We start from the raw sequence: 27,216 nt of genomic DNA on the forward strand, positions 1-27,216 counted from the left end.
GTAACAAATACAGATAACTGTAAATTGGGTCTATTTGCAGAGAATCTCAGTTCCATAGCATTGGTGGTTCAGTGGTGGAGTTCTCGCCTGCCACGTGGGAGGCCGGGGTTCGGTTCCCAGCTGAGGTGTAAAGAATAGTTATATATGTCTGAGTTTTTGGTTGTAATTGAACTGGTTGTTTTGCAGAGAAAGTTATAGTCACTAGTATTGGTATAAGATATAAACTGAACGTTTTAAATAGTTTGTTTGGTTCAAATTGAAAGACTAATTCATTCAACTTAATATAAGAACGGAGATTTTGATGCAAGGGGATGTCTGTTCACTAAATGATTTGTTGGGAATAATACATTGGGAAAAGAGTCGTAATTAAAAATGCTAATTCAAAGACGAGACAGTAACTTAAATCAAATTAATTCTGAATAATAACGGGGGAACAATTACGATAGATTTGTGTCCATCGAAATGTTTTTATAAGATTAGCGAATTGAGAGATGTTGATTGATGTTGTAAACTCTAAATCAGGATTCAACAGATGTGATAAATTAGGTTTGGTTTATCGAACCCGAAATACTGTTGTTGCAGACAGCCAACCATTATTTACAATGAGTTGAAAATCGTTGCGAAATGAGTCAAGATTGAGCGCTTGTTGATGACATCACTAGCGAGGTTTCCGTCGCCACGGAAATGATGTCTTGACTGGGGGTGACAGAGAAAATGGTTAGTGTCCTTTAAAAGGAGTATGTAAATCGTCAGGAAAGATGCTAAAAACTAGCAGCTGATTCGCTGGGTGGGTATCATTGATTTGTGGCGTTTATTTGGACTGTAATTGGGCCGTGTGAGAGAGGGATTGGATGTCTGAGTCATAAAACATCGTGATGGTGGATTCTGATGGTTGTTGATTTTTGGTTTGATCGTTTGAATAGCACCAGTGAATTTGAGCACTGTTTCCATTATGTGGAACGGTGTCAGGGTATTAATGGTGAAAAGCAACCTCTATGGTAAAACATAATTGTACATGTTTCGGTAAACTAGCGAGGTTGAATTTGGATATTTGAACATTTCCCTTGATACGTAGACATACGTAACAGGGGCAAGTTGTTTTTCCTTGAGGAACACGCAGATGGTGTTTTGTTTTATTGAGATGTAAATGTGAGTTGAAGGAGCCAAGGGAAAATACGTTATTTTTATTAAATATCAGGGATTATAATATTGGGGAGAATGAGGCCATAAACGACCAAATTGGAAAGGCCTGGAAGTTTTGATTAATCATTAAGGTTTGCAAATATATACACATAAAACATTTGTTAGGACTATTTGTTTTGGTGCAAGGGTATTTTAAAGAGGCACGCTTAAATATGGAACTTTATGAGTTTTTATTTTATGAGTTTTAAATTACACAAGTGAATTTGGATTTTAAGGATAAAGGGTTCTTTAATATGTCTAGTGTAGTATAGAACTTGACTATAAAAGGGTGGGTTGACTCATGGACCTTATCATCACTGTCTTCTAAGGTCTGATCAGCCTTGGGGGAGAGTCATTGGTATAATGAATGTGGTCATATTGAGTACTAGTTTTAAGGTAAATTCATTATAAAGGAGTTTAGGTTAGGAGGTTAGGATAGGATATATATTAAGCCAATAGGGCAGGGAATTACATAGAAAAATAAGTTTCAGTTCTTAGGGGTGATAAATCACTGTAGACAAGGAATTCTGCACTCTGCAACATATATTAAATTCATGTTATTGTCAGATAGAATACTGAGAGTCCTTGAAGGAAGGATTTTGATATGATAAGCATTTGTTTAGATTTTTTTTTGACCATTGGGGGTTTAAAAAAAAAAAAAAAAAAAGAAATAGTATTAAATTTAACAGGTATATAGGACATCTGTGATGATTTAGGATTATTGTTAGGTTGATTAAGGAAATGTAAGGACTTTAGAGATTGACACTCATAGACATGATTTTGGATAAAGTCAAACAGTTAGAAGCTTAGTGGTATTTGAGAAATATGAGAGAAAAGGTTTAAATTGGTAAATATATATTTAAGAAAATATATAAGTAGCGCAGATAGTTCTTAAGTAGATAAGAAACTTGACAGGGAATTGGTACTGGATTGACGCCCAAGGGAGAATTGGACATGTGGAAAACTAAAAGGGGCTCCTTCATGATGATGTCAGACATAAAGATAATATACTAATCTTACCTAAGTCATTATTTAGAGTAGGTAAGGTTGATACCTGGGCAGAGTCAGGTATCAAAAGGGGGATGGGTAAATTGTGGTCTAGGATAGGATGGGGCTTATTGGATAGGAAACAAAAAAAAAAAAATGTAAGCTAACAATTGGGAATAGAAGTTAAAGATATAATCAGATAAAACATATGAGAAATTGTTTGTTAACCAAGCCTGTATGTCCAGGATTTTATGCATTACAGGTGAACTACAGGTGAAGTCACTCAATCCAGTCCCAGAGGCTTGGGGACCATAGAAGACCCCTGGTGACAGCTAGCTGAAAGAGCTACCCAGATTCATATCGCACGGCGGAAGGGTAAGACACTTTTTTCACTGTCGGACAATAAACAGAGTTCGGGAGAAGAACTGGAATTAACAGAATTCCGGGGGCCAACTCTCGAATGAAGTAACCCTACCTGTCCTATCACCCCTGTTTTTGTTCATAGAAGTGAAGATGTGTCTGGCTCTGGCTAAATGATGTGTATTTTGTTCCAAAATAAGCATAAGAGATCCCTAGATCTGGGTAGATAAGAAGTTAGAATAGAGATTACGCGGTAACCGACTTCGGACAGTTCTAGGATTGGAGAAGAGGGTATCCTTATAGCATGGAGGATCCCACAAGGGTGGATAGGTTTTCCATGATATGGGGAAACCTGGGAGCAATGTTGAACTTTGTAAAGGTGATGAAATCCTACTAACCATCAAAACTATTAAGCTCTCTGATGCAGGCACTCACACCCTCGGACTACAAAGGACGAGGACAGACATGATGGGTGTGTTTTCTATTAAGGTACTGCCAAGACCAGAGGTAACCGGACACACTCCTCTACCACCACTGTGTTAAAAATACCATTCAGGTAATTAATGTTAGAGACTATTCGGCTATTGATCAATTAGAAACTGAGACTGGTTTTGATAGTAGGGACAATTTGTGGCTGTCTTATATGAGGTACACAGCTAAAACCCTGAGAAGAAAGGACTGTATTATTTGAAGTTATGCTAGACCTGTTCTGGCTACACCCATTTGCTGTAGGAGAAGGAGAGGGGTGGTTGTGTATTTTGAGAAGTTTTTACCAGGTTAAGCCCAATTCAACCCTCTGTTCCTCTTTGAGCCTTGTGTTTCCTGCAGTACCTCCTCATCGGGCCTCTTGGGGTGTTGAGGCATATGGGGGCAATTACGAGTGCATCACGGGTACAGGTAATGGCATTGATTATGGGAGATTGCCTGAAGCTGATTGCAGGAGTAACATAACCATTAATTCCACTTGGCCAGTTACAGGCCTAAACCAAACTAGTGGTCTGGCTGATGTATGTTGGATGAGTGGAGCCAAAAGAGTGCTGAGACCCATTCTTAGAGGAGAATGGCAAGGTACGTGTGGTCTGACCAGTTTGATAATTCCACTGACCATTGTTGATGTTGTTGCTGAACAGCTGCTGAGTTCTGTAACCAGGGGACCTGAAAACATTCCATCCCATGGGAGACAGATGTAGTAGTGCTCCATGGACAGAGGATGTAGTTGACATACACACTAACCTGTTGGGAGTGCCAGTGGGGATTCCTCATGAGTTTCAGGCCTTGGGTAGGAATGATGGACTCTGGCACTTACTACCTACTATGGGTCCAGCCATGGTGGATGCTGGACAGACTGCATGGATTAATTATATCTACTATAATCAACAGCGTTTTGTGAATTACTCTCGTGATGCACTCACTAGTATGTCTGAACAGCTTGAGGCCACATTTGGGGTTTCCAGACAGAATAGACTTGCCTTGGATATGCTTCTTGCCAGTCAGGGGGACGTCTGCAAGATGTTCGGTAAACAATGTTGCACATATATTCCTAATAATACCAGTCCAGATGATAGTTTTTAAACTTCACAATCTAAGGCGGGGTTGATGCACTATCTGCTAAGATGAGGTCCACGGGGGGGTGGAGGAGTCTGTTCTCTTGGCCTGGTTTGGTAAGTGCACTGGTAGGATGGTTACTGGATTTCTGACCCTAATTCTTGTATTATTTGTTATTGATGTGATGTGCTGCTTGCATCATACCGTGTTTTGACAAGTCTGTTACAGATGTGGTGAGGGCTTCAGGCATATGCCTTTGCTTGATGCTCCAGTTGGCGATGCTGATACGGACGCATTCTTTCAGGGGAGGATGGGACTGGTACCACCTGGTACAGGATAGGAGTAGCTGAGAGGACCAGATGGTTTCTAATAATTCTTTACTCTGTTTTCCATGACCAAAGTTTTATCCTACATCTTACATGTCAATAACAATAAAGTTTTATCCTGTTTTTGATAAGTGACACCCTTGGGGGGAACAAAGGCATATATAACTTGTTATTAGTAATAAACTTTTTATTATTTTCATGAAATGCTATGACTGCTGAAATAAAGGATAATTGAGTGACACCCTAGCAGGAGTAAAAAGGGGGATCCAGTTGCTTTTATTGATTAAGCTTCTCCATTGTATGTCGTGTCCCATCTGGGATGGGAAGAGGGGGAAATTATTTTTCTTTGTGGGCCATTTCCGGATAGACATACCTAGTTTAGGATATTTTTCCTTTTTGGATTATGTCTTCGTTTTTGCTTGGAGTAATGTATCTGGACTATATCACATCTCTTAGGAGATGTGAAGAGAGGGTATCACAACTTTTTCCTGCTGGAAAAAGTGGGCCAATGTGGACAATCATTTTACTTTTATTTTGAGCTGTTCTCCGCTCTGTTAAATGAGGGTTGTAAGTTCCTAGGTGGCTGGTAGCCAACTTAGTACAGAGTGGGATTGAATGGAGAACATGATGGTAATACATAAATATCTATTTCTGTTTAATACCGTGCCTTATTTCATAGTCCTGTTGGGAGAAGTTTCTCTTTGTGTCTGGACCTAGTTAGGTTGTGTCACGTCTCTGGTGAGACGTGAAGAGAGGGTTTTGTAAAGAATTGCTATTATGCAGGAGACCAACCTACTGCTAAATACATGGCTATTGCATTGTTATAACTGAGACAACACATAGCAACGTATTTTCACAGTAAAGCCTGTGGGGTCCCCTACAGGATAGCTCCCACATTACACACATAATCTCCCTTTTTTAACCGAACACTGTGTGCCCGAAGAAGATCCTACGATGACGGACAGACAACTGAGCCAATGGCGGAAGACTACAGACTACAACCAGCTGAACCAATCCGGAGATCCGATCTTCCTAGGGTCAACCTACTTTCTGTGACGTATATAAGAGCTGTGCTGACTGTTTACGCTCTCTCTGCCTGCTGTTCCAACACGAACTAACGGAAGAGCCGTATTTACGTGTACCAGATATTCTCCCTCTGAAATAAACTGTCGCTTGTCGTACAATTTTAACACCTGGTCTGAATCGATCCTTAACCGGCTCACCCTTCTAATATCCTTTTATCAACACTAGCTACCTGACAGGAGTGCTGGCTAGATACGTTAGCTTGCTAGCCAGCTATGGGTAACTGTAGCTAGCTACCTGACAGGAGTGCTGGCTAGATACGTTAGCTTGCTAGGTACATTAATAGCTTTAGGTTAGTTGTTTTTAAGCTCAACTTGAAGATTTCCACCAAGTACGTTGCCTCTCCAATCATCACTCTCACTCCCTTGGGCACTCGCTTGGGCAAGGCACACACGGATGTGACAATGTAAAGTATCATTCAAGGGCTGAGGGTTTAGGGTTGAGGGCTGTCTACTTTGAGTTTGAAACGCAGCCAAACACGAAACAGGATAAACTACCCAGAACCCAACAGGAACAGCCTGATCTCCAGAAAGACCAGTGAGTCATAATAGGAAATAAACTACAGGGAGAAAGAGAGAGGAGAGTTAACACATGACCGCGAGGGGGGGAGAGAGAACAGTGCTGATTTGTTGACCTTTGCTTCTCGGTCTCTGTGAGCCAGAACTCCCGCTATTACAGTCACGAGGCAACACACACAGCTACACACACAGCTACACACTCTTACCGCACTGTGTGATATAGTCAATGCAGCGGTCCACTATAACAGGGATGTCGGCCTCAGTTAGTTGCTGCTGACTAAGATAGTCTCCTGCACTGCCTGCTGCTTTCTGGATGCCCACACACCAACCCTGGAAGTCAAGCTTCCTCTCCCCCTCGATGTACAGTGTCCTGGAGAGAGGGAGGGAGGTAGGGGGTTTAGGAAGAATAAGAGGGAGGGAGGGGGGAGGGAGGGAGAAGAGGGGTAGGAAGAATGAGAGGGAGGGAGTGAGACAGGGAGATAGGGGGGTAGGTAGAATGAGAGGGAGGTAGAGGAAGGAATGAAACCTCTTTAGTGGGTCAATATACAGTTGAAGTTGGAAATTTACATATACCTTAGCCAAAAACATTTAAACGCAGTGTTTCACAATTCCTGACATTTAAATCCTATTAAAAATTCCCTGTCTTAGGTCAGTTAGGATCATCACTTTATTTTAAGAATGTGAAATGTCAGAATAATAGTAGAGAGAATGATTAATTTCAGCTTTTATTTCTTTCATCACATGGGTCAGAAGTTTACATACACTCAATTAGTATTTGGTAGCGTTGCCTTTAAATTGTTTAACTTGGTTCAAACGTTTCGGGTAGCCTTCCACAAGCTTCCCACAATAAGTTGGGTGAATTTTGGCCCATACCTCCTGACAGAGCTGGTGTAACCGAGTCAGGTTTGTAGGCCTGCTTGCTCACACATGCTTTTTCAGTTCTGCCCACAAATTTTCTATGGGATTGAGGTCAGGGCTTTGTGATGGCCACTCCAATACCTTGACTTTGTTGTCCTTAAGCCATTTTGCCACAACTTTGGAAGTATGCTTGGGGTCATTGTCCATTTCGAAGACCCATTTGCGACCAAGCTTTTAACTTCCTGACTGATGTCTTGAGATGTTGCTTCAATATATACACATAATTTTTCTGTCTCGTGATACCATCTATTTTGTGAAGTGCACCAGTACCTCCTGCAGAAAAGCACCCCCACAACATGATGCTGCCACCCCTGTGCTTCACGTTTGGGATGGTGTTCTTCGGCTTGCAAGCATCCCCCTTTTTCCTCCAAACATAACGATGGTCATTATGGCCAAACAGTTCTATTTTTGTTTCATCAGACCAGACAACATTTCTCCAAAAAGTACAATCTTTGTCCCCATGTGCATTTGCAAACCGTAGTCTGTCTTTTTTTTATGGCAGTTTTGGAGCAGTGGCTTCTTCTTTGCTGAGTGGCCTTTCAGGTTATGTCGATATAGGACTTGTTTTACTGTGAATATAGATACTTTTGTACCTGTTTCCTCCAGTATCTTCACAAGATCCTTTGCTGTTGTTCTGGGATTGATTTGCACTTTTCACACCAAAGTACATTCGTCTCTAGGAGACAGAACGCGTCTCCTTCCTGAGCGGTATGACGGCTACGTGGTCCCATGGTGTTTATACTTGCGTACTATTGTTCATCTGTACAAACAAACGTGGTACCCTCAGGCATTTGGAAATTGCTCCCAAGGATGACCCAGACTTGTGGAGGTCTACAATTTTTTTTCTGAGGTCTTGGCTGATTTCTTTTGATTTTCCCCATGATGTCAAGCAAAGAGGCACTGAGTTTGAATGTAGGCCTTGAAATACATCCACAGGTACTCCTCCAATTGACTCAAATTATGTAAATTAGCCTATCAGAAGCTTCTAAAGCCATGACATAATTTTCTGGAATTTTCCAAGCTGTTTAAAGGCACAGTCAACTTAGTGTATGTAAACTTCTGACCCACTGGAATTGTGATACAGGGAAATTTAAGTGAAATAATCTGTCTGTAAACAATTGTGTTCCAACCTAAGTGTATGTAAACTAGTTTTAATAACTCCAACCTAAGTGTATGTAAACTAGTTTTAATAACTCCAACCTAAGTGTATGTAAACTAGTTTTAATAACTCCAACCTAAGTGTATGTAAACTAGTTTTAATAATTCCAACCTAAGTGTATGTAAACTTCCGACTTCAACTGTAATAGCGCTAATGTCTACACATTAAAACCATCTCATTTTGCCACCTATTCAGTCCTGTTTCAACTCATCCATTTCCCTGAACAAACAATAAAGAGAAAGTAAACATAAATGTTGTTAAAAAGTCAGAGGCCATGTGGCAGCATCATCCTCTCACCTGCCTCTCTCCACCAGAACCAGCACCTCATTCTCCTGCTGGATCGCTGGGACAAACACACATTTGGAACCATTTAATGGTGGTACAAACAGTGTGTGTGTATGGTCTTGTTCTTCTATCCTCATGGGGACCTGAAATCCACAACTGTCCCCACAAGGATAGTAAACCAAGGAATATTCTCCCTTGTGGGGACACCTCCCACGTCCCCATGATGACAAAGGCTATTTTAAGTTTAGGGGTCAGATTTAGGGTTAGAGCTAAGGTTAGGGGTCAGATTTAGGGTTAGAGCTACGGTTAGGGGTCAGAATTAGGGTTAGAGCTAAGGTTAGGGAAAATAGGAATTTAAACGGAAATACATTTTAGGTCCCCACGAGAATAGAAGAAGTGTGTATGTGTGTGTGTGCATGTGCGTACTCACAGAGCTCCTGTAGTTTGCGTAGGTGTATCTCCTCCTCTTCCTCACTGTCCTCCAGGTAGGCATGGAGGGAGGAGCCAACCAGCGCAAACCAGCCAACCCGAGGGCTCTGTAGGTTCAACCCGTCCTTGTACTTCAGCCGGCCAATCCGCTCAAAGCTCAGTCTCAACAGAGCCTCTGCATTGGACGGAATAAACATCTGGGGAGAAGAGGGGGAGTTAAATATGTTTAAGGATCCATCACACAGCTGAGCCTTGATTTCCTAGGTTATGGTCAGTGTGAGTGGTTACCTAGGTTATAGTCAGTGTGAGTGGTTACCTAGGTTATGGTCAGTGTGAGTGGTTACCTAGGTTATGGTCAGTGTGAGTGGTTACCTAGGTTATGGTCAGTGTGCGTGGTTACCTAGGTTATGGTCAGTGTGAGTGGTTACGTAGGTTATGGTCAGTGTGAGTGGTTACGTAGGTTATGGTCAGTGTGAGTGGTTACCTAGGTTATGGTCAGTGTGAGTGGTTACCTAGGTTATGGTCAGTGTGAGTGGTTACCTAGGTTATGGTCAGTGTGAGTGGTTACCTAGGCGATGGTCAGTGTGAGTGGTTACCTAGGCGATGGTCAGTGTGAGTGGTTACCTAGGTTATGGTCAGTGTGAGTGGTTACCTAGGTTATGGTCAGTGTGAGTGGTTACCTAGGTTATGGTCAGTGTGCGTGGTTACCTAGGTTATGGTCAGTGTGCGTGGTTACCTAGGTTATGGTCAGTGTGAGTGGTTACCTAGGTTATGGTCAGTGTGAGTGGTGACCTAGGTTATGGTCAGTGTGAGTGGTGACCTAGGTTATGGTCAGTGTGAGTGGTTACCTAGGTTATGGTCAGTGTGAGTGGTTACCTAGGTTATGGTCAGTGTGCGTGGTTACCTAGGTTATGGTCAGTGTGAGTGGTTACGTAGGTTATGGTCAGTGTGAGTGGTTACCTAGGTTATGGTCAGTGTGAGTGGTTACCTAGGTTATGGTCAGTGTGAGTGGTTACCTAGGTTATGGTCAGTGTGAGTGGTTACCTAGGTTATGGTCAGTGTGAGTGGTTACCTAGGTTATGGTCAGTGTGAGTGGTTACCTAGGTTATGGTCAGTGTGCGTGGTTACCTAGGTTATGGTCAGTGTGAGTGGTTACGTAGGTTATGGTCAGTGTGAGTGGTTACCTAGGTTATGGTCAGTGTGAGTGGTTACCTAGGTTATGGTCAGTGTGAGTGGTTACCTAGGTTATGGTCAGTGTGAGTGGTTACCTAGGTTATGGTCAGTGTGAGTGGTTACCTAGGTTATGGTCAGTGTGAGTGGTTACCTAGGTTATGGTCAGTGTGAGTGGTTACCTAGGTTATGGTCAGTGTGAGTGGTTACCTAGGTTATGGTCAGTGTGCGTGGTTACCTAGGTTATGGTCAGTGTGAGTGGTTACGTAGGTTATGGTCAGTGTGAGTGGTTACCTAGGTTATGGTCAGTGTGAGTGGTTACCTAGGTTATGGTCAGTGTGAGTGGTTACCTAGGTTATGGTCAGTGTGAGTGGTTACCTAGGTTATGGTCAGTGTGAGTGGTTACCTAGGCGATGGTCAGTGTGAGTGGTTACCTAGGCGATGGTCAGTGTGAGTGGTTACCTAGGCTATGGTCAGTGTGAGTGGTTACCTAGGCTATAGTCAGTGTGAGTGGTTACCTAGGCTATAGTCAGTGTGAGTGGTTACCTAGGCGATAGTCAGTGTGAGTGGTTACCTAGGCGATAGTCAGTGTTAGAAAATATATTAGTTAGAAAGGTACAAATATCTTGGCAGTGGAGAAACACTTTTGTTGTTTTAAAGCTCATTTTCTGCAACTTAAAATCAATTGAGCGGAGAAAACCTTCTGTATTTAAAAAAAAGTTAATATCCAGCAATTCTACACATTTTGGCATGGAGCTGTGAGAAAATGTTGCGGTTTTAAAGCTAATTTCCTGCAATTCTATGCATTTTGCCTGGGCTAATGCTGTGTTCCTCTGCTCAAACATTATAACTAAATCAACAGGCATGTGGCCTGAGTACCCGTTTTTTTAGATTCTCCATGACTGGCTAGCTGTTTCTCAGATGGTATTATTTAAATATATATATTTTATCTGGTTTTGGTAATTTAAGTTCACAAAAAAACAGTTTTTCCATCATGAAAATGACCACTTAGATGGCCTAATAATTTTTGGTACGGTCATAACCATGTCATAAAAGCTGACATAACCTGTCATAATACTATCATGACCCACATATTTACACATTTGAAAAGTCTAATAAATCTATGTAATATAACCTACACCTTCAGAATAAATCCATTATTTATTTTAGACACGTTTAAAGAAACATGATATGAACAAAATGTAGTCTATTTCAGAAGAACAGAATAACATACTCTGAGTTGTCCTTATGTTACATCCTGATCTGGCTATGCCATATGGCTGTAGGCTACACTAGTTCATTTAGTTGTCCTTATGTTACATCCTGATCTGGCTGTGCCATATGGCTGTAGGCTACACTAGTTCATTTAGTTGTCCTTATGTTACATCCTGATCTGGCTATGCCATATGGCTGTAGGCTACACTAGTTCATTTAGTTGTCCTTATGTTACATCCTGATCTGGCTATGCCATATGGCTGTAGGCTACACTAGTTCATTTAGTTGTCCTTATGTTACATCCTGATCTGGCTGTGCCATATGGCTGTAGGCTACACTAGTTCATTTAGTTGTCCTTATGTTACATCCTGATCTGGCTGTGCCATATGGCTGTAGGCTACACTAGTTCATTTAGTTGTCCTTATGTTACATCCTGATCTGGCTATGCCATATGGCTGTAGGCTACACTAGTTCATTTAGTTGTCCTTATGTTACATCCTGATCTGGCTATGCCATATGGCTGTAGGCTACACTAGTTCATTTAGTTGTCCTTATGTTACATCCTGATCTGGCTATGCCATATGGCTGTAGGCTACACTAGTTCATTTAGTTGTCCTTATGTTACATCCTGATCTGGCTGTGCCATATGGCTGTAGGCTACACTAGTTCATTTAGTTGTCCTTATGTTACATCCTGATCTGGCTGTGCCATATGGCTGTAGGCTACACTAGTTCATTTAGTTGTCCTTATGTTACATCCTGATCTGGCTGTGCCATATGGCTGTAGGCTACACTCATAAAGAAGACAAGATCTGCTTATAATTCCATGGCATTATTTTATAGTATGAAGAATACAATTGAACAAAGCAGAATAAAATACAAATATTTTCTCCAAATGATTTGAGGCAGTGTGCACATGCAGCTGCTGTGTTGAGAGTTGAACAAAGAAACAGGTCCTCCTATATGTTCCATTTATTAATGTAACTTCAGATGTTCTACAAACGTTGGGCTGTTGTGATGTGTAATACATTGTAAAGCTGCATGATGAGTAATGATGATTTGAAAAAAGTATATTGAAAGGCATGAGCTCTACTTTGTTTATTGAGCCGGCTGTACACACTCCAATAGTCTCTCAATCACAACTCGACAAGCACTTCATAATGCCTAGGATTTCCCAGCGGCATCCCCTTTGTGGCCCCTAGTGCACCCTAAAAAAATCAATGCCTTTTGCGGTGCGGAGTACTGAGTTGTGCCCTTCTCCCTGAGTGTGCAGCGATCCGGTCTTTCTCACAGGCTACAAGTTAAGACAGACACATTGGGGACGCAACTGCGCATGTCATTATCTAATTCATATTGAAAAAATTGGAAGAACTGTCCACATTTACTTTTTGTCAGCCAACAAGATGTGTAGGTCTAACGAACAGTAAAAGCACTAGCCTAAGTCAATCTACTACCCCCCATAGTACAAAAGTCGACCTATTCTATTCTGTGCAAGAAATAAATATTCCAAACATAATCTGGGACAGTTGTGGGATTTAATAGGTCCCATGTCAGCTAATGTTAAAAATGGGTTTTTGCCCATATTTATTGTTGTATTTCGTTGTCACTCAGAAAACACATTAGACATTGCAAAATATATAAAATTGCAAGAAAATTAGCTTAAAAACTGCAACATTTTCTTTGCACCCCATGACAAAATATGTCGAATTGCAGGAAATAAGCTTTAAACCTGCAAAATAGAAATAGATGAGGCGCGTTCGCAAGGAGGTGCGCAGGATGTTCCCCAATGCTGAAAGGGACCCCTGACCTAGATAATGGTCAATGTGAGTGGGCACCTAGGCCAATGGTTCCCAACCGGTGTGCAAAACAAATTACTGGTGTGCCATGACACTTTTCCAAATCTTTTTCATTTTTTGGGAACACTCACTAATAAACGTGTGGAATGCATATGGGTTGTTGACTTGGGACCACTCACTAATAAACGTGTGGAATGCATATGGAATGTTGACTTGGGAACACTCACTAATAAACGTGTGGAATGCATATGGAATGTTGACTTGGGAACACTCACTAATAAACGTGTGGAATGCATATGGAATGTTGACTTGGGAACACTCACTAATAAACGTGTGGAATGCATATGGGTTGTTGACTTGGGAACACTCACTAATAAACGTGTGGAATGCATATGGAATGTTGACTTGGGAACACTCACTAATAAACGTGTGGAATGCATATGGAATGTTGACTTGGGAACACTCACTAATAAACGGTGGAATGCATATGGACTGTTGACTTGGGAACACTCACTAATAAACGTGTGGAATGCATATGGAATGTTGACTTGGGAACACTCACTAATAAACGTGTGGAATGCATATGGAATGTTGACTTGGGAACACTCACTAATAAACGTGTGGAATGCATATGGAATGTTGACTTGGGAACACTCACTAATAAACGTGTGGAATGCATATGGAATGTTGACTTGGGAACACTCACTAATAAACGTGTGGAATGCATATGGAATGTTGACTTGGGAACACTCACTAATAAACGTGTGGAATGCATATGGAATGTTGACTTGGGAACACTCACTAATAAACGTGTGGAATGCATATGGGTTGTTGACTTGGGAACACTATGGAATGTATGGGTTGTTGACTTGGGAACACTCACTAATAAACGTGTGGAATGCATATGGAATGTTGACTTGGGAACACTCACTAATAAACATGTGGAATGCATATGGAATGTTGACTTGGGAACACTCACTAATAAACGTGTGGAATGCATATGGGTTGTTGACTTGGGAACACTCACTAATAAACGAATGCATATGGGTTGTTGACTTGGGAACACTCACTAATAAACGTGTGGAATGCATATGGGTTGTTGACTTGGGAACACTCACTAATAAATGTGTGGAATGCATATGGGTTGTTGACTTGGGAACACTCACTAATAAACGTGTGGAATGCATATGGAATGTTGACTTGGGAACACTCACTAATAAACATGTGGAATGCATATGGAATGTTGACTTGGGAACACTCACTAATAAACGTGTGGAATGCATATGGGTTGTTGACTTGGGAACACTCACTAATAAACGTGTGGAATGCATATGGGTTGTTGACTTGGGAACACTCACTAATAAACGTGTGGAATGCATATGGGTTGTTGACTTGGGAACACTCACTAATAAATGTGTGGAATGCATATGGGTTGTTGACTTGGGAACACTAGTGGTCGTCAAATAAACATTAAATGGTACATGGTTACATCAGTATGTTTTTTCAAGTCCAATGCGTTCCAGGCTGTTGTTACATTTGTAATGTTTGACGGGTGAACATCACGAAAGTCATTTGTATCATGAGTAAGGAACTATGACAATATTTCAAAGAAACTCTATTTAATATATAAAAGCTTTTTGTCACAGAAAATAGATGATCTGCAGGATGGATCAGATGGAGGTCATTACCACTAAATAAATTGAGAAATGTACATGTCCAAAAGTCATCCAACATCTCATTCCAAAATCATGGCATTAATATGGAGATGGTCCCCCCTTTGCTGCTATAACAGCCTCCACTCTTCTGGGAAGGCTTTCCACTAGATGTTGGAATATTGCTGCAGGGACTTGCTTCCATTCAGCCACAAGAGCATGAGTGAGGTCGGGCACTGATGTTGGGCGATTAGGCCTGGCTCAATTCACCCCAGATGTGTTCGATGCGGTTGAGGTCAGGCCTCTGTGCAAACTACTCAAATTCTTACACACCGATCGCAACAAACTATTTCTGTATGGACCTCACTTTGTGCGTTTTAGATTAACTGTCTTCAAAGTAATGACTTCTTTTGAGTAAATAATACTTGTTCACGTTACGTTTAACAACTTTAGATTCTACAGAGCAATGCAGGTAAGATGCTAGCGGAAAGTCAGCTTAATCACTTTGCACCTGCACATAACTGGCGCGTTCTCTCTCATTCCTGTCGCAAGGCATTCTGGAACTTGCAGTCAAAAGCGTAATTCAATACAATTACATATGTAAACAACTGTAAAGAAATATCTTTAGATACAGCTCCATGAATTAACTTAAACATTAACTCTGTAACACATTAAAGTTACAACAAGTGCATGGGGGCACTGTCATGCTGAAACAGGAAAGGGCCTTCCCCAAACTGTTGCCACAAAGTTGAAAGCACGGAATCATCTAGAACGTCATTGTTTCCTGTAGTATATCACTGGCACTAAGGGGCCTAGCCCAAACCATGAAAAACAGTCCAGACCATTATTCCTTCTCCACCAAACTTTACAGTAGGCACTATGCATTCAGGCAGGTCGCGTTCTCTTGGCATCTGCCAAACCCAGATTAGTCCATCGGACTGCCAGAGGGTGAAGCGTGATTCATCACTCCAGAGAATGTGTTTCCACTGCTCCAGTCCAACACCACTCCAGCCGAAGCTTGGTATTGTTCAGGCTGCTTGACCATGGAAACCCATTTCATGAAGTTCCCGACGAACAGTTATTGTGCTGACATTGCATCCAGAGGCAAAACTGGAGGGACTAGAGGACTAGGGGACTAGGGACTAGGGAAAGGGACTCTAGAGGACTATAAAACTAGAGGAAGGGACTAGAGGACTATAAAACTAGAGGAAGGGACTAGAGGACTATAAAACTAGAGGAAGGGACTAGAGGACTAGGGGACTAGGGAAAGGGACTCTAGAGGACTATAAAACTAGAGGAAGGGACTAGAGGACTATAAAACTAGAGGAAGGGACTAGAGGAAGGGACTAGAGAACTAGGGAAAGGGACTAGAGGACTATAAAACTAGAGGAATGGACTAGAGGATTAGAGAACTAGATAATTTGAACTCGCTACGCGCTTCAGTGATCCCGTTCTGTGAGCTTGTGCGGCCTGCCACTTCTGAGACGTTGCTGTTGGACATTTATATTCGCAATAACAGCACTTAGAGTTGACCAGGGCAGCTCTAGTAGGGCAAAAATATGACAAACTGGCATCCTATGATGGTGCCACATTGAAAGTCACTGAGTTCTTCAGTAAGGCCATTCTACTGCCAATGCTTGTCTATGGAGATTGCATGGCTGTGTGCTCGATTTCATACACTGGTCAGCAACAGGTGAGGCTGAAATAGCCAAATCCACTAATTTAAGGGGAGAACGATTGGGAACCACTGACAGAGGTGACGTCAATATGCGTGGTTACCTAGGTAAGGGGCAGTGTGTGGTTACCTTGGTGATGGATTTGACCCACTCCTTGTGGCTGTCTTGGTCGTCAGTTCCAAACAGATAGAGACGCTCTGAGTCAGAGTACAGCTCAAACGTATGGTCATAGCTGAGAGAGAGAGAGAGAGAGAATGAGGGATTGTTAAGCTTAAACGTATGGTCATAGCTGAGAGAGAGAGCGAGAGAGAGAGAGAGAGAGAGAGAGAGAGACAGATTGTTAAGCTTAGACGTATGGTCATAGCTGAGAGAGAGAGAGAGAGAGAGAGAGAGAGAGAGAGAGAGAGAGAGAGAGAGAGATTGTTAAAAAGACTGGTTTAGAGTGATGGAAGACTAGTGTTAGGTAGGTACCCATGTCTCTCTGGTGTGTTGACAGACAGACAGACTATCTCTGTAGACTTCAGGGCACCGTTGGGCGTGGAGGTCTTGTCACTCTCATAGTAACTAAAGTTCCCATCATTTAACATACACCAGCGACGACTGAACTCTGCAGAGACAAGAGCAACCAGAGGAAATATTATTCACAGAGGACATCCCTCACAGAGGACACACTTCGGACTAGAGAACTAGAGGAAGGGAGTAGAGGAGGGACTAGAGGACTAGAGAACTAGAGACGGGACTAGAGGACTAGAGAAAGGGACTAGAGAACTAGGGAAAGGGACTAGAGGACTAGAGAACTAGAGGATGGGACTAGAGAACTAGGGGAAGGGACTAGAGAATTAGGGGAAGGGACTAGAGGAAGGGACTAGAGAACTAGGGGAAGGGACTAGAGAACTAGGGGAAGGGACTAGAAGAATAGAGGAAGGGACTAGAAGACTAGAGGAAGGGACTAGAAGACTAGAAAACTAGGGGAAGGGACTATAAGAGGGGATTAGGGGACTAGGGGAAAGGACTAGACTAGAGAACTACGGGACTAGAGGAGAGGACTAGAGAACTACGGGAAGGGACAATAGGAGGGGATTAGGGGACTAGGGGAAAGGACTAGACTAGAGAACTACGGGACTAGAGAACTACGGGACTAGGGGAAGGGACTAGAGGATTAGAAAAAGGGACTAGAGAACTAGAGAACTAAGGGAAGGGACTAGAGGATTAGAAAAAGGGACTAGAGAACTAGAGAACTAACGGAAGGGACTAGAGAACTAGGGGAATGGACTAGAGGAAGGGACTAGAGAACTAGGGGAAGGGACTAGAGAACTACGGGACTAGAGGAGAGGACTAGATAACTACGGGAAGGGACTATAGGAGGGGATTAGGGGACTAGGGGAAAGGACTAGACTAGAGAACTACGGGACTAGAGAACTAGGGAAAGGGCCTAGAGGAGTAGAGAACTAGGTGACTAGAGGAAGGGACTAGAGGACTAGAAAAAGGGACTAGAGAACTAGGGAAAGGGCCTAGAGGACTAGAGAACTAGGTGACTAGAGGAAGGGACTAGAGGACTAGAAAAAGGGACTAGAGGACTAGAGAACTAGAGAACTAGAGGAAGGGACTTGAGGACTAGAGAATTAGGGGACAGGACTAGAGGACTAGAGAACTAGGGGAAGGGACTAGTGGACTAGAGAACTAGGGGAAGGGACTAGAAGACCAGAGGAAGGGACTAGAAGACTAGAGAACTAGAGGAAGGGACTAGAGGAGGGGACTAGGGGAAGAGACTAGAGGACTAGAGAACTAGGGGAAGGGACTAGAGAACTAGGGGAAGGGACTAGAGAACTACGGGACAAGAGGAGAGGACTATAGAACTATGGGAAGGGACTATAGGAAGGGACTAGAGAACTAGAGAACAAGGGGAAGGGACTAGGGGAATGACTAGAGGACTAGAGAACTAGTGGAAGGGACTAGAGAACTAGTGGAAGGGACTAGAGAACGGGACTAGAGAACTAGGGGAAGGGACTGGAGAACTAGGGGAAGGGACTAGAGGACTAGATAACTAAAGGAAGGGACTAGAGAACTAGTGGAAGGGACTAGAGAAATAGAGAACTACGGGAAGGGACTATAGAAAGGGACTAGAGAACTAGAGAAAGGGACTAGAGGACTAGAGAACTAGTGGAAGGGACTAGAGGATGGGACTAGAGGAAGGGACTAGAGAACTAGGGGAAGGGCCTAGAGGACTAGAGAACTACGGGACTAGAGAACTAGGGGAAGGGCCTAGAGGACTAGGGGAAGAGACTAGAGGACTAGAGAAAGGGACTAGAGGACAAGAGAACTAGGGGAAGGGACTAGAGAACTAGGGGAAGGGACTAGAGAACTAGGGGAAGGGACTAGAAGACTAGAGAACTAGGGGAAGGGACTAGAGGGGACTAGGGGAAGGGACTAGAAGACTAGAGAACTAGGGGAAGGGACTAGAGGAAGGGACTAGAGGACTACGGGACAAGAGGAGAGGACTAGAGAACTACGGGAAGGGACTATAAAACTAGAGGAAGGGACTAGAGGACTAGGGGAAGGGACTAGAGGACTAGGAAAAGGGACTAGAGGACTAGGAGATGGGACTAGAGGACTAGGAGAAGGTACTAGAGAACTAGAGAACTAGGGGAAGGGACTAGAGGACTATAAAACTAGAGGAAGGGACTAGAGGACTAGAGAACTAGAGGATGGGACTAGAGAACTAGAGGGAGGGACTAGAGGACTAGAGAACTAGAGGAAGGGACTAGAGGAGGGGACTAGGGGAAGGGACTAGAGGAGGGGACTTGATAACTAGGGGAAGGGACTAGAGGACTAGAGAACTAAGAGAAGGGAGTAGAGAACTAGTGGAAGGGACTAGAAGGGACTAGAAGACTAGAGAACTAGGGGAAGGGACTAGATAACCAAAGGAAGGGACTAGAGGACTAGAGAACTAGGGGAAGGGACTAGATAACTAGGGGAATAGACTAGAGAACTAGGGGAAGGGACTAGAGGACTAGAGAACTAGGGGAAGGGACTAGAGAACTAGGGGAAGGGACTACAGGACTAGAGGAAGGGACTGGAAGAAGGGACTAGAGAACTAGGGGAAGGGACGAGAGGAAGGGACTACGGGACTAGAGGAAGGGACTGGAATAAGGGACTACAGGACTAGGGTAAGGGACTGAGGGACAAGAGGAAGGGACTACGGGACTAGAGGAAAGGACTAGGGGAAGGGACTACGGGACTAGAGGAAGGGACTACGGACTGGAGGAAAGGACTAGGGGAAGGGACTACAGGACTAGGAGAAGGGACTAGAGGAAAGGACTACAGGACTAGGGTAAGGGACTGGAAGAAGGGACTAGAGAACTAGGGGAAGGGACTAGAGGAAGGGACTACGGGACTAGAGGAAGGGACTGGAAGAAGGGACTACAGGACTAGGGTAAGGGACTGAGGGACAAGAGGAAGGGACTACGGGACTAGAGGAAAGGACTAGGGGAAGGGACTTACGGGACTAGAGGAAGGGACTACGGACTGGAGGAAAGGACTAGGGGAAGGGACTACAGGACTAGGAGAAGGGACTACGGGACTAGAGGAAAGGACTAGGGGAAGGGACTACGGACTGGAGGAAAGGACTAGGGGAAGGGACTACAGGACTAGGGTAAGGGACTACGGACTGGAGGAAAGGACTAGGGGAAGGGACTACGGACTGGAGGAAAGGACTAGGGGAAGGAACTAGGGGACTGGAGGAAAGGACTAGGGGAAGGGACTACGGACTGGAGGAAGGGACTACGGACTGGAGGAAAGGACTAGGGGAAGGGACTAAGGACTGGAGGAAAGGACTAGGGGAAGGAACTAGGGGACTAGAGGAAAGGACAAGAGGAAGGGACTACGGACTGGAGGAAAGGACTAGGGGAAGGGACTACGGACTGGAGGAAAGGACTAGGGGAAGGAACTAGGGGACTAGAGGAAAGGACTAGGGGAAGGGACTACGGACTGGAGGAAAGGACTAGGGGAAGGAACTACGGGACTAGAGGAAAGGACTACGGGAAGGAACTAGGGGACTCGAGGAAGGGACTAAGGGAAGGGACTAGGGGAAGGACAAGAGGACTAAGCAAGAAACTAGGGTGTGTGTGATTGGCTCACCCTCCCTGGCCTTGCGCTCCGTAATAGGCCGGACCATGGAGGCGGTCTTGAAAAGGAAGCCATTGTGAGTGACTGGGTGCTGTGGTGAATAGTGTTGAGGCTCCATGTCCCCAGTCACCTCCGAACGAGGCAGCTCTGCAGACACACAACACGCACAGTAATTATTCAACAGGAATAAAACACGCACAGTAATTATTCAACAGGCATAAAACACGCACAGTAATTATTCAACAGGCATAAAACACGCACAGTAATTATTCAACAGGCATAAAACATGCACAGTAATTATTCAACAGGCATAAAACATGCACAGTAATTATTCAACAGGCATAAAACATGCACAGTAATTATTCAACAGGCATAAAACATGCACAGTAATTATTCAACAGGCATAAAACATGCACAGTAATTATTCAACAGGCATAAAACATGCACAGTAATTATTCAACAGGCATAAAACATGCACAGTAATTATTCAACAGGCATAAAACATGCACAGTAATTATTCAACAGGCATAAAACATGCACAGTAATTATTCAACAGGCATAAAACATGCACAGTAATTATTCAACAGGCATAAAACATGCACAGTAATTATTCAACAGGCATAAAACATGCACAGTAATTATTCAACAAGAATAAAACATGCACAGTAATTATTCAACAGGAATAAAACATGCACAGTAATTATTCAACAAGAATAAAACATGCACAGTAATTATTCAACAGGCATAAAACATGCACAGTAATTATTCAACAGGAATAAACAACATGTAAATATGTGAATGAATACAAATGAATATGAATATATATGAATAAACATGTTATCTGTCAACAGGAGTGTGTGTGTACCTGTGTTGAGGTTGTGAGAGAGGAACTGGGCCTGTAGTTTCTGGTTGTGTGCGAGTGCCAGGGAGAGGGGGGAGGGACAGTCAGTCTGGCCAGTAGAACAGTTCACATCAGCTCCACAGAACACCAGACACAACGTTTCCAGCACATCACTGCACTGCACGTTTATACACAGGGCCTGGAGAGGGAGAGCGAGAGAGGGTGGGGGAAGAGAGGGTAGGAGGGATAATTGTTTCAAATTCAGAAAATGATCACTTTGTCAGTATTATCTAGGAGGAACTAACTTGGCTGCCATGGAATGATGTTATGGTGAGTAGGAGCTTTTTGGTTGAAACAGCAGTGACCAGATTGTCGTTGTAGCTGTGCCACAGCAGTGTTAGTAAACTTGTTTCTGAATTCATTGTTCAGGGTCTCAGGCAGTGCCTCAAATAATGATACATTTCTGTTATGACTAAAAAAGTCATATGTGAAGTCAGCCAATATTTATTGTATTTTGTTGAAAATCTGTAGGCCTATGTCGGTCACTTAAATTCTGGAATCTTCTTAGAACATCGTGACACATAACCTAGGACATTACACAAGCCTACATTCCAAACCTTACTCCTACCTACAGCCCACCTGTTTGACACATAACCTAGGACATTACACAAACCTACATTCCAAACCTTACTCCTACCTACAGCCCACCTGTTTGACACATAACCTAGGACATTACACAAGCCTACATTCCAAACCTTACCCCTACCTACAGCCCACCTGTTTGACACATAACCTAGGACATTACACAAACCTACATTCCAAACCTTACCCCTACCTACAGCCCACCTGTTTGACACATAACCTAGGACATTACACAAGCCTACATTCCAAACCTTACTCCTACCTACAGCCCACCTGTTTGACACATAACCTAGGACATTACACAAGCCTACATTCCAAACCTTACTCCTACCTACAGCCCACCTGTTTGACACATAACCTAGGACATTACACAAGCCTACATTCCAAACCTTACTCCTACCTACAGCCCACCTGTTTGACACATAACCTAGGACATTACACAAGCCTACATTCCAAACCTTACCCCTACCTACAGCCCACCTGTTTGACACATAACCTAGGACATTACACAAACCTACATTCCAAACCTTACCCTACCTACAGCCCACCTGTTTGACACATAACCTAGGACATTACACAAGCCTACATTCCAAACCTTACCCTACCTCCCACCTGTTTGACCTAACAGCCCACCTGTTTGCCCACCTGTTTGACATAACCTAGGACATTACACAAGCCTACATTCCAAACCTTACTCCTACCTACAGCCCACCTGTTTGACACATAACCTAGGACATTACACAAGCCTACATTCCAAACCTTACTCCTACCTACAGCCCACCTGTTTGACACATAACCTAGGACATTACACAAGCCTACATTCCAAACCTTACTCCTACCTACAGCCCACCTGTTTGACACATAACCTAGGACATTACACAAGCCTACATTCCAAACCTTACCCCTACCTACAGCCCACCTGTTTGACACATAACCTAGGACATTACACAAGCCTACATTCCAAACCTTACTCCTACCTACAGCCCACCTGTTTGACACATAACCTAGGACATTACACAAGCCTACATTCCAAACCTTACTCCTACCTACAGCCCACCTGTTTGACACATAACCTAGGACATTACACAAGCCTACATTCCAAACCTTACTCCTACCTACAGCCCACCTGTTTGACACATAACCTAGGACATTACACAAGCCTACATTCCAAACCTTACTCCTACCTACAGCCCACCTGTTTGACACATAACCTAGACATTACACAAGCCTACATTCCAAACAAACCTGTTTGACACATAACCTACCTACATTCCAAACCTTACCCCTACCTACAGCCCACCTGTTTGACACATAACCTAGGACATTACACAAGCCTACATTCCAAACCTTACTCCTACCTACAGTCCACCTGTTGTTGTTGGGCAAAGCAGTGGTGCAGTTTGACTCAGAGCTGTGGTTCAGAACAATCCACTCTTAAAGTGTTTCTCAACTGAGACCAATTACACATCTGAGGACTTTTAGGTTGAGGGGACAGGGGGTAAAATCCTCCAGGGTGTAGGGACAGGGACAGGGTAAGGGGACAGGGAGGTAAAATCATCCAGGGTGTAGGGACAGGGACAGGGTAAGGGGACAGGGAGGTAAAATCCTCAAGGGTACAGGGACAGGGTAAGGGGACAGGGACAGGGTAAGGGGACAGGGAGGTAAAATCATCCAGGGTGTAGGGACAGGGACAGGGTAAGGGGACAGGGAGGTAAAATCCTCAAGGGTACAGGGACAGGGTAAGGGGACAGGGACAGGGTAAGGGGACAGGGAGGTAAAATCCTCCAGGGTGTAGGGACAGGGACAGGGTAAAATCATCCAGGGTACAGGGACAGGGTAAGGGGACAGGGTAAGGGGACAGGGAGGTAAAATCCTCCAGGGTACAGGAAGGTAAAATCCTACAGGGTACAGGGACAGGGACAGGGTAAGAGGACAGGGACAGGAAGGTAAAATCCTCCAGGGTACAGGGAGGTAAAAATCCTCTAGGTTTTAGGGACAGGGTACAGGGACAGGGTACAGGGAGGTAAAAATCCTCTAGGTTGTAGGGACAGGGTACAGGGACAGGGAGGTAAAATCATCCAGGGGAAAGGGACAGGGTAAGGGGACAGGAGGGTAAAATCCTCTAGGGTACAGGGACAGGGTAGGAGTATATGGGATGAGGGGACAGGTTAACTCAGAACCAGGCTAGGAAATGAAAGCAGTCAGTGAGGGAGAGACTGCTCTGTTGAGAGAGACCAGGAGAGATGGAGGGAGGAAAGAAAGGAGGGTGTTTTTACAGCTGAGCTCAACGCAGCCTTCCAGCTTGAGCACACTGAGCCCAACACAGTAACACCCACCTAGTTACACACACATGCTGCTGCACTCTCTCTGAACCAACAACAACACACACACACACACACAGCTGCACTCTCCATGAACCAACAACCCACACACACACACAGCTGCACTCTCTCTGAACCAACAACCCCCCCACACACACAGCTGCACTCTCTCTGAACCAACAACCCACACACACAGCTGCACTCTCTGAACCAACAACCCACACACACACACAGCTGCACTCTCTCTGAACCAACAACCCACACACACACAGCTGCACTCTCCCTGAACCAACAACCCCCACACACACACAGCTGCACTCTCTCTGAACCAACAACCCACACAGTTGCACTCTCTGAACCAACAACTCATACACACACAGCTGCACTCTCCTCTCCCTTCCTCGACTCTCCCTCGCCTGTTTCTTCTTCATATCCCTCCCATCAGTCACATGAGGGAAACCAGAATCAGGAATTCACTCACACACTCAGGTGTGGGCTATAGCAACCAATCGGTTCACAGGAAGGCTGAGCAAGAAAATAAGAAAAAGGCCTCTGAGAAATAAGTGCTTCAAGACTTCCAGCCCTCAAACATCTGCAAACACACACACACACACACACACACACACACACACACACACACACACACACAGAGAGAGAGAGGAACCCAAGACTTTTAGACAACCCCTGGAGAGGCAGAGAGAGAAACGTTTTTCAGAGGACCATGTGGACTGCACTCTATACCCTGGGTGTGTCTCTGAAAACATAACTCAGTTAGCTACAGTCCTCCTTTCTACAGAAAAGATGAACAAAAACATGCAAGTCTTGTAATCAGAGAGTGATTACAGATACCACTTCCCTCGATCCTCCCCCCTCCAACTAACAAAGGTTTTACCCGCATGGAAAGCAGAGGATCACACACACGAGACAGGAAGTGATCCATATGTTCCAGCATTACCTCACCAGAGAGACCGAGCAGACAGAGAGACCGAGCAGACAGAGACCGAGCAGACAGAGACCGAGCAGACCGCTTCACTGGTTGCCCTTTTCTTATGGCAACGGGCCACAAATCTTGCTGCTATGATTGCAGACTGCGTTAATTCGCCGAACACATACGAGTTGGTCATTGTTTGATTTGTTTTCAAAGTCTTTGTGGATCTGTGTAATGTGAGCGAAATATGTGTCTCTAATATGGTCATACATTTGGTAGGAATTTAGGAAGTGCAGCTCAGTTTCCACCTCATGGGCAGTGGGCACATAGGCTGTCTTCTCAAGAGCCAGGTCTGTCTATCTCAATTCAATTTCATTTTAAGGGCTTTATTGGCATGGGAAACATATTGCCAAAGCTAGTGAACTTGATAAAACAAAAGTGGAATGAACAAAAAATAACAGTAAACATTACACTCACAGATGTTCCAAACGATTAAAGACATTTCAAATGTCATATTATGTCTATATACAGTGTGGTAACGATGTGTAAATAGTTCAAGTACAAAGGGGAAAATAAATAAATATGGGTTGTATTTACAATGGTGTTTGTTCTTCACTGGTTGACCAACAGGTCAAAAATATTGCTGCTCTGATGACACACTGTGGTATTTCACCCAGTAGATATGGGAGTTTATCTAAATTGGGTTTGTTTTCAAATTATTTGTGGATCTGTGTAATCTAAGTGAAATATGTGTCTCTAATATGGTCATACATTTGGCAGGAAGTTAGGAAGTGCAGCTCAGTTTCCACCTCATTTTGTGGGCAGTGAGCACATAGCCTGTCTTCTCAAGAGAGCCATGTCTGCCTACGGCGGCCTTTCTCAATAGCAAGGCCATGCTCACTGAGTCTGTACATAGTCAAAGCTTTCCTTAATTTTGGGTCAGTCAGTGGTCAGGTATTCTGCCGCTGTGTACTCTCTGTTTAGGGCCAAATAGTATTCTAGTTTGCTCAGTTTTTTTGTTAATTTCTTGACACATTGGTAATAATTATATATTTTTTTCTCGTGATTTGTTTGGGTCTAATTGTGCTGCTGTCCTGGGGCTCTGTGGGGTGTGTTTGTGAACACAGTGATCGAGAGATCAAACATTCAACATACCAATTAGGATCTGGCAAAAGAAAAATACTTGAATCAGTTATAGAACCCATTGCCCTTTATGGTTGTGGGGTCTGGGGTACACTCACCCAGTTATAGAACCCATTGCCCTTTATGGTTGTGATGTCTGGGGTTCGCTCACCCAGTTATAGAACCCATTGCCCTTTATGGTTGTGGGGTCTGGGGTCCGCTCACCCAGTTATAGAACCCATTGCCCTTTATGGTTGTGGGGTCTGGGGTCCGCTCACCCAGTTATAGAACCCATTGCCCTTTATGGTTGTGGGGTCTGGGGTCCGCTCACCCAGTTATAGAACCCATTGCCCTTTATGGTTGTGGGGTCTGGGGTTCGCTCACCCAGTTATAGAACCCATTGCCCTTTATGGTTGTGGGGTCTGGGGTCCGCTCACCCAGTTATAGAACCCATTGCCCTTTATGGTTGTGGGGTCTGGGGTCCGCTCACCAACCAAGAATTCACAACATGGGACACACACCAAACTGAGACTCTACATGCAGAATTCTGCAAAAATATGCTCAGTATACAATGTAAAACACCAATAATGCATGCAGAGCAGAATTAGGCCGATACCCGCAAATGATCAAAATCCAGAAAGAGCCTTTTAAATTCTACAACCATCTAAAAGGAAAAGATTCCCAAACCTTCCATAGCAAAGCCATCACCTACAGGGAGATTAACCTGGAGAAGAGTCCTCTAAGCAAGCTGGTCCTGGGGCTCTGTTCACAAACACACCCCACAGAGCCAACAATAGAGGGATAAGGATAGAGAGAAAGAGGTGTGAGAATAGAGGGATAAGGATAGAGAGAAAGAGGTGTGAGAATAGAGGGATAAGGATAGAGAGAAAGAGGTGTGAGAATAGAGGGATAAGGATAGAGAGAAAGAGGTGTGAGA

The 27,216-nt window shown here is 43.8% G+C and overlaps 1 protein-coding gene across 7 annotated transcripts in view; it reads right to left on the reverse strand.

Moving 5' to 3' along the window:
• The window catches only part of LOC115125746 (arf-GAP with Rho-GAP domain, ANK repeat and PH domain-containing protein 1-like), a 183,461-nt gene that overhangs the window by 40,924 nt on the left and 115,321 nt on the right, over window positions 1-27,216 (reverse strand). For 6 of the 7 annotated variants that reach the window (XM_065024259.1, XM_065024261.1, XM_065024260.1 and 3 more), the window contains exons 14-20: window positions 21,291-21,465; window positions 20,438-20,572; window positions 16,772-16,907; window positions 16,430-16,532; window positions 8,794-8,989; window positions 8,376-8,421; window positions 6,208-6,371 (exon numbers count right to left, since the gene is read on the reverse strand). In XM_065024259.1, the coding sequence (XP_064880331.1) occupies window positions 6,208-6,371; window positions 8,376-8,421; window positions 8,794-8,989; window positions 16,430-16,532; window positions 16,772-16,907; window positions 20,438-20,572; window positions 21,291-21,465 (955 nt within the window). The remainder of the gene's footprint in view (window positions 1-6,207; window positions 6,372-8,375; window positions 8,422-8,793; window positions 8,990-16,429; window positions 16,533-16,771; window positions 16,908-20,437; window positions 20,573-21,290; window positions 21,466-27,216) is intronic. The other variant, XM_065024262.1, reaches the window with a different exon arrangement.

This window comes from Oncorhynchus nerka, linkage group LG11, assembly GCF_034236695.1.
Source record: "Oncorhynchus nerka isolate Pitt River linkage group LG11, Oner_Uvic_2.0, whole genome shotgun sequence".
In the NCBI taxonomy this organism is placed as follows: Eukaryota; Metazoa; Chordata; class Actinopteri; order Salmoniformes; family Salmonidae; genus Oncorhynchus; species Oncorhynchus nerka.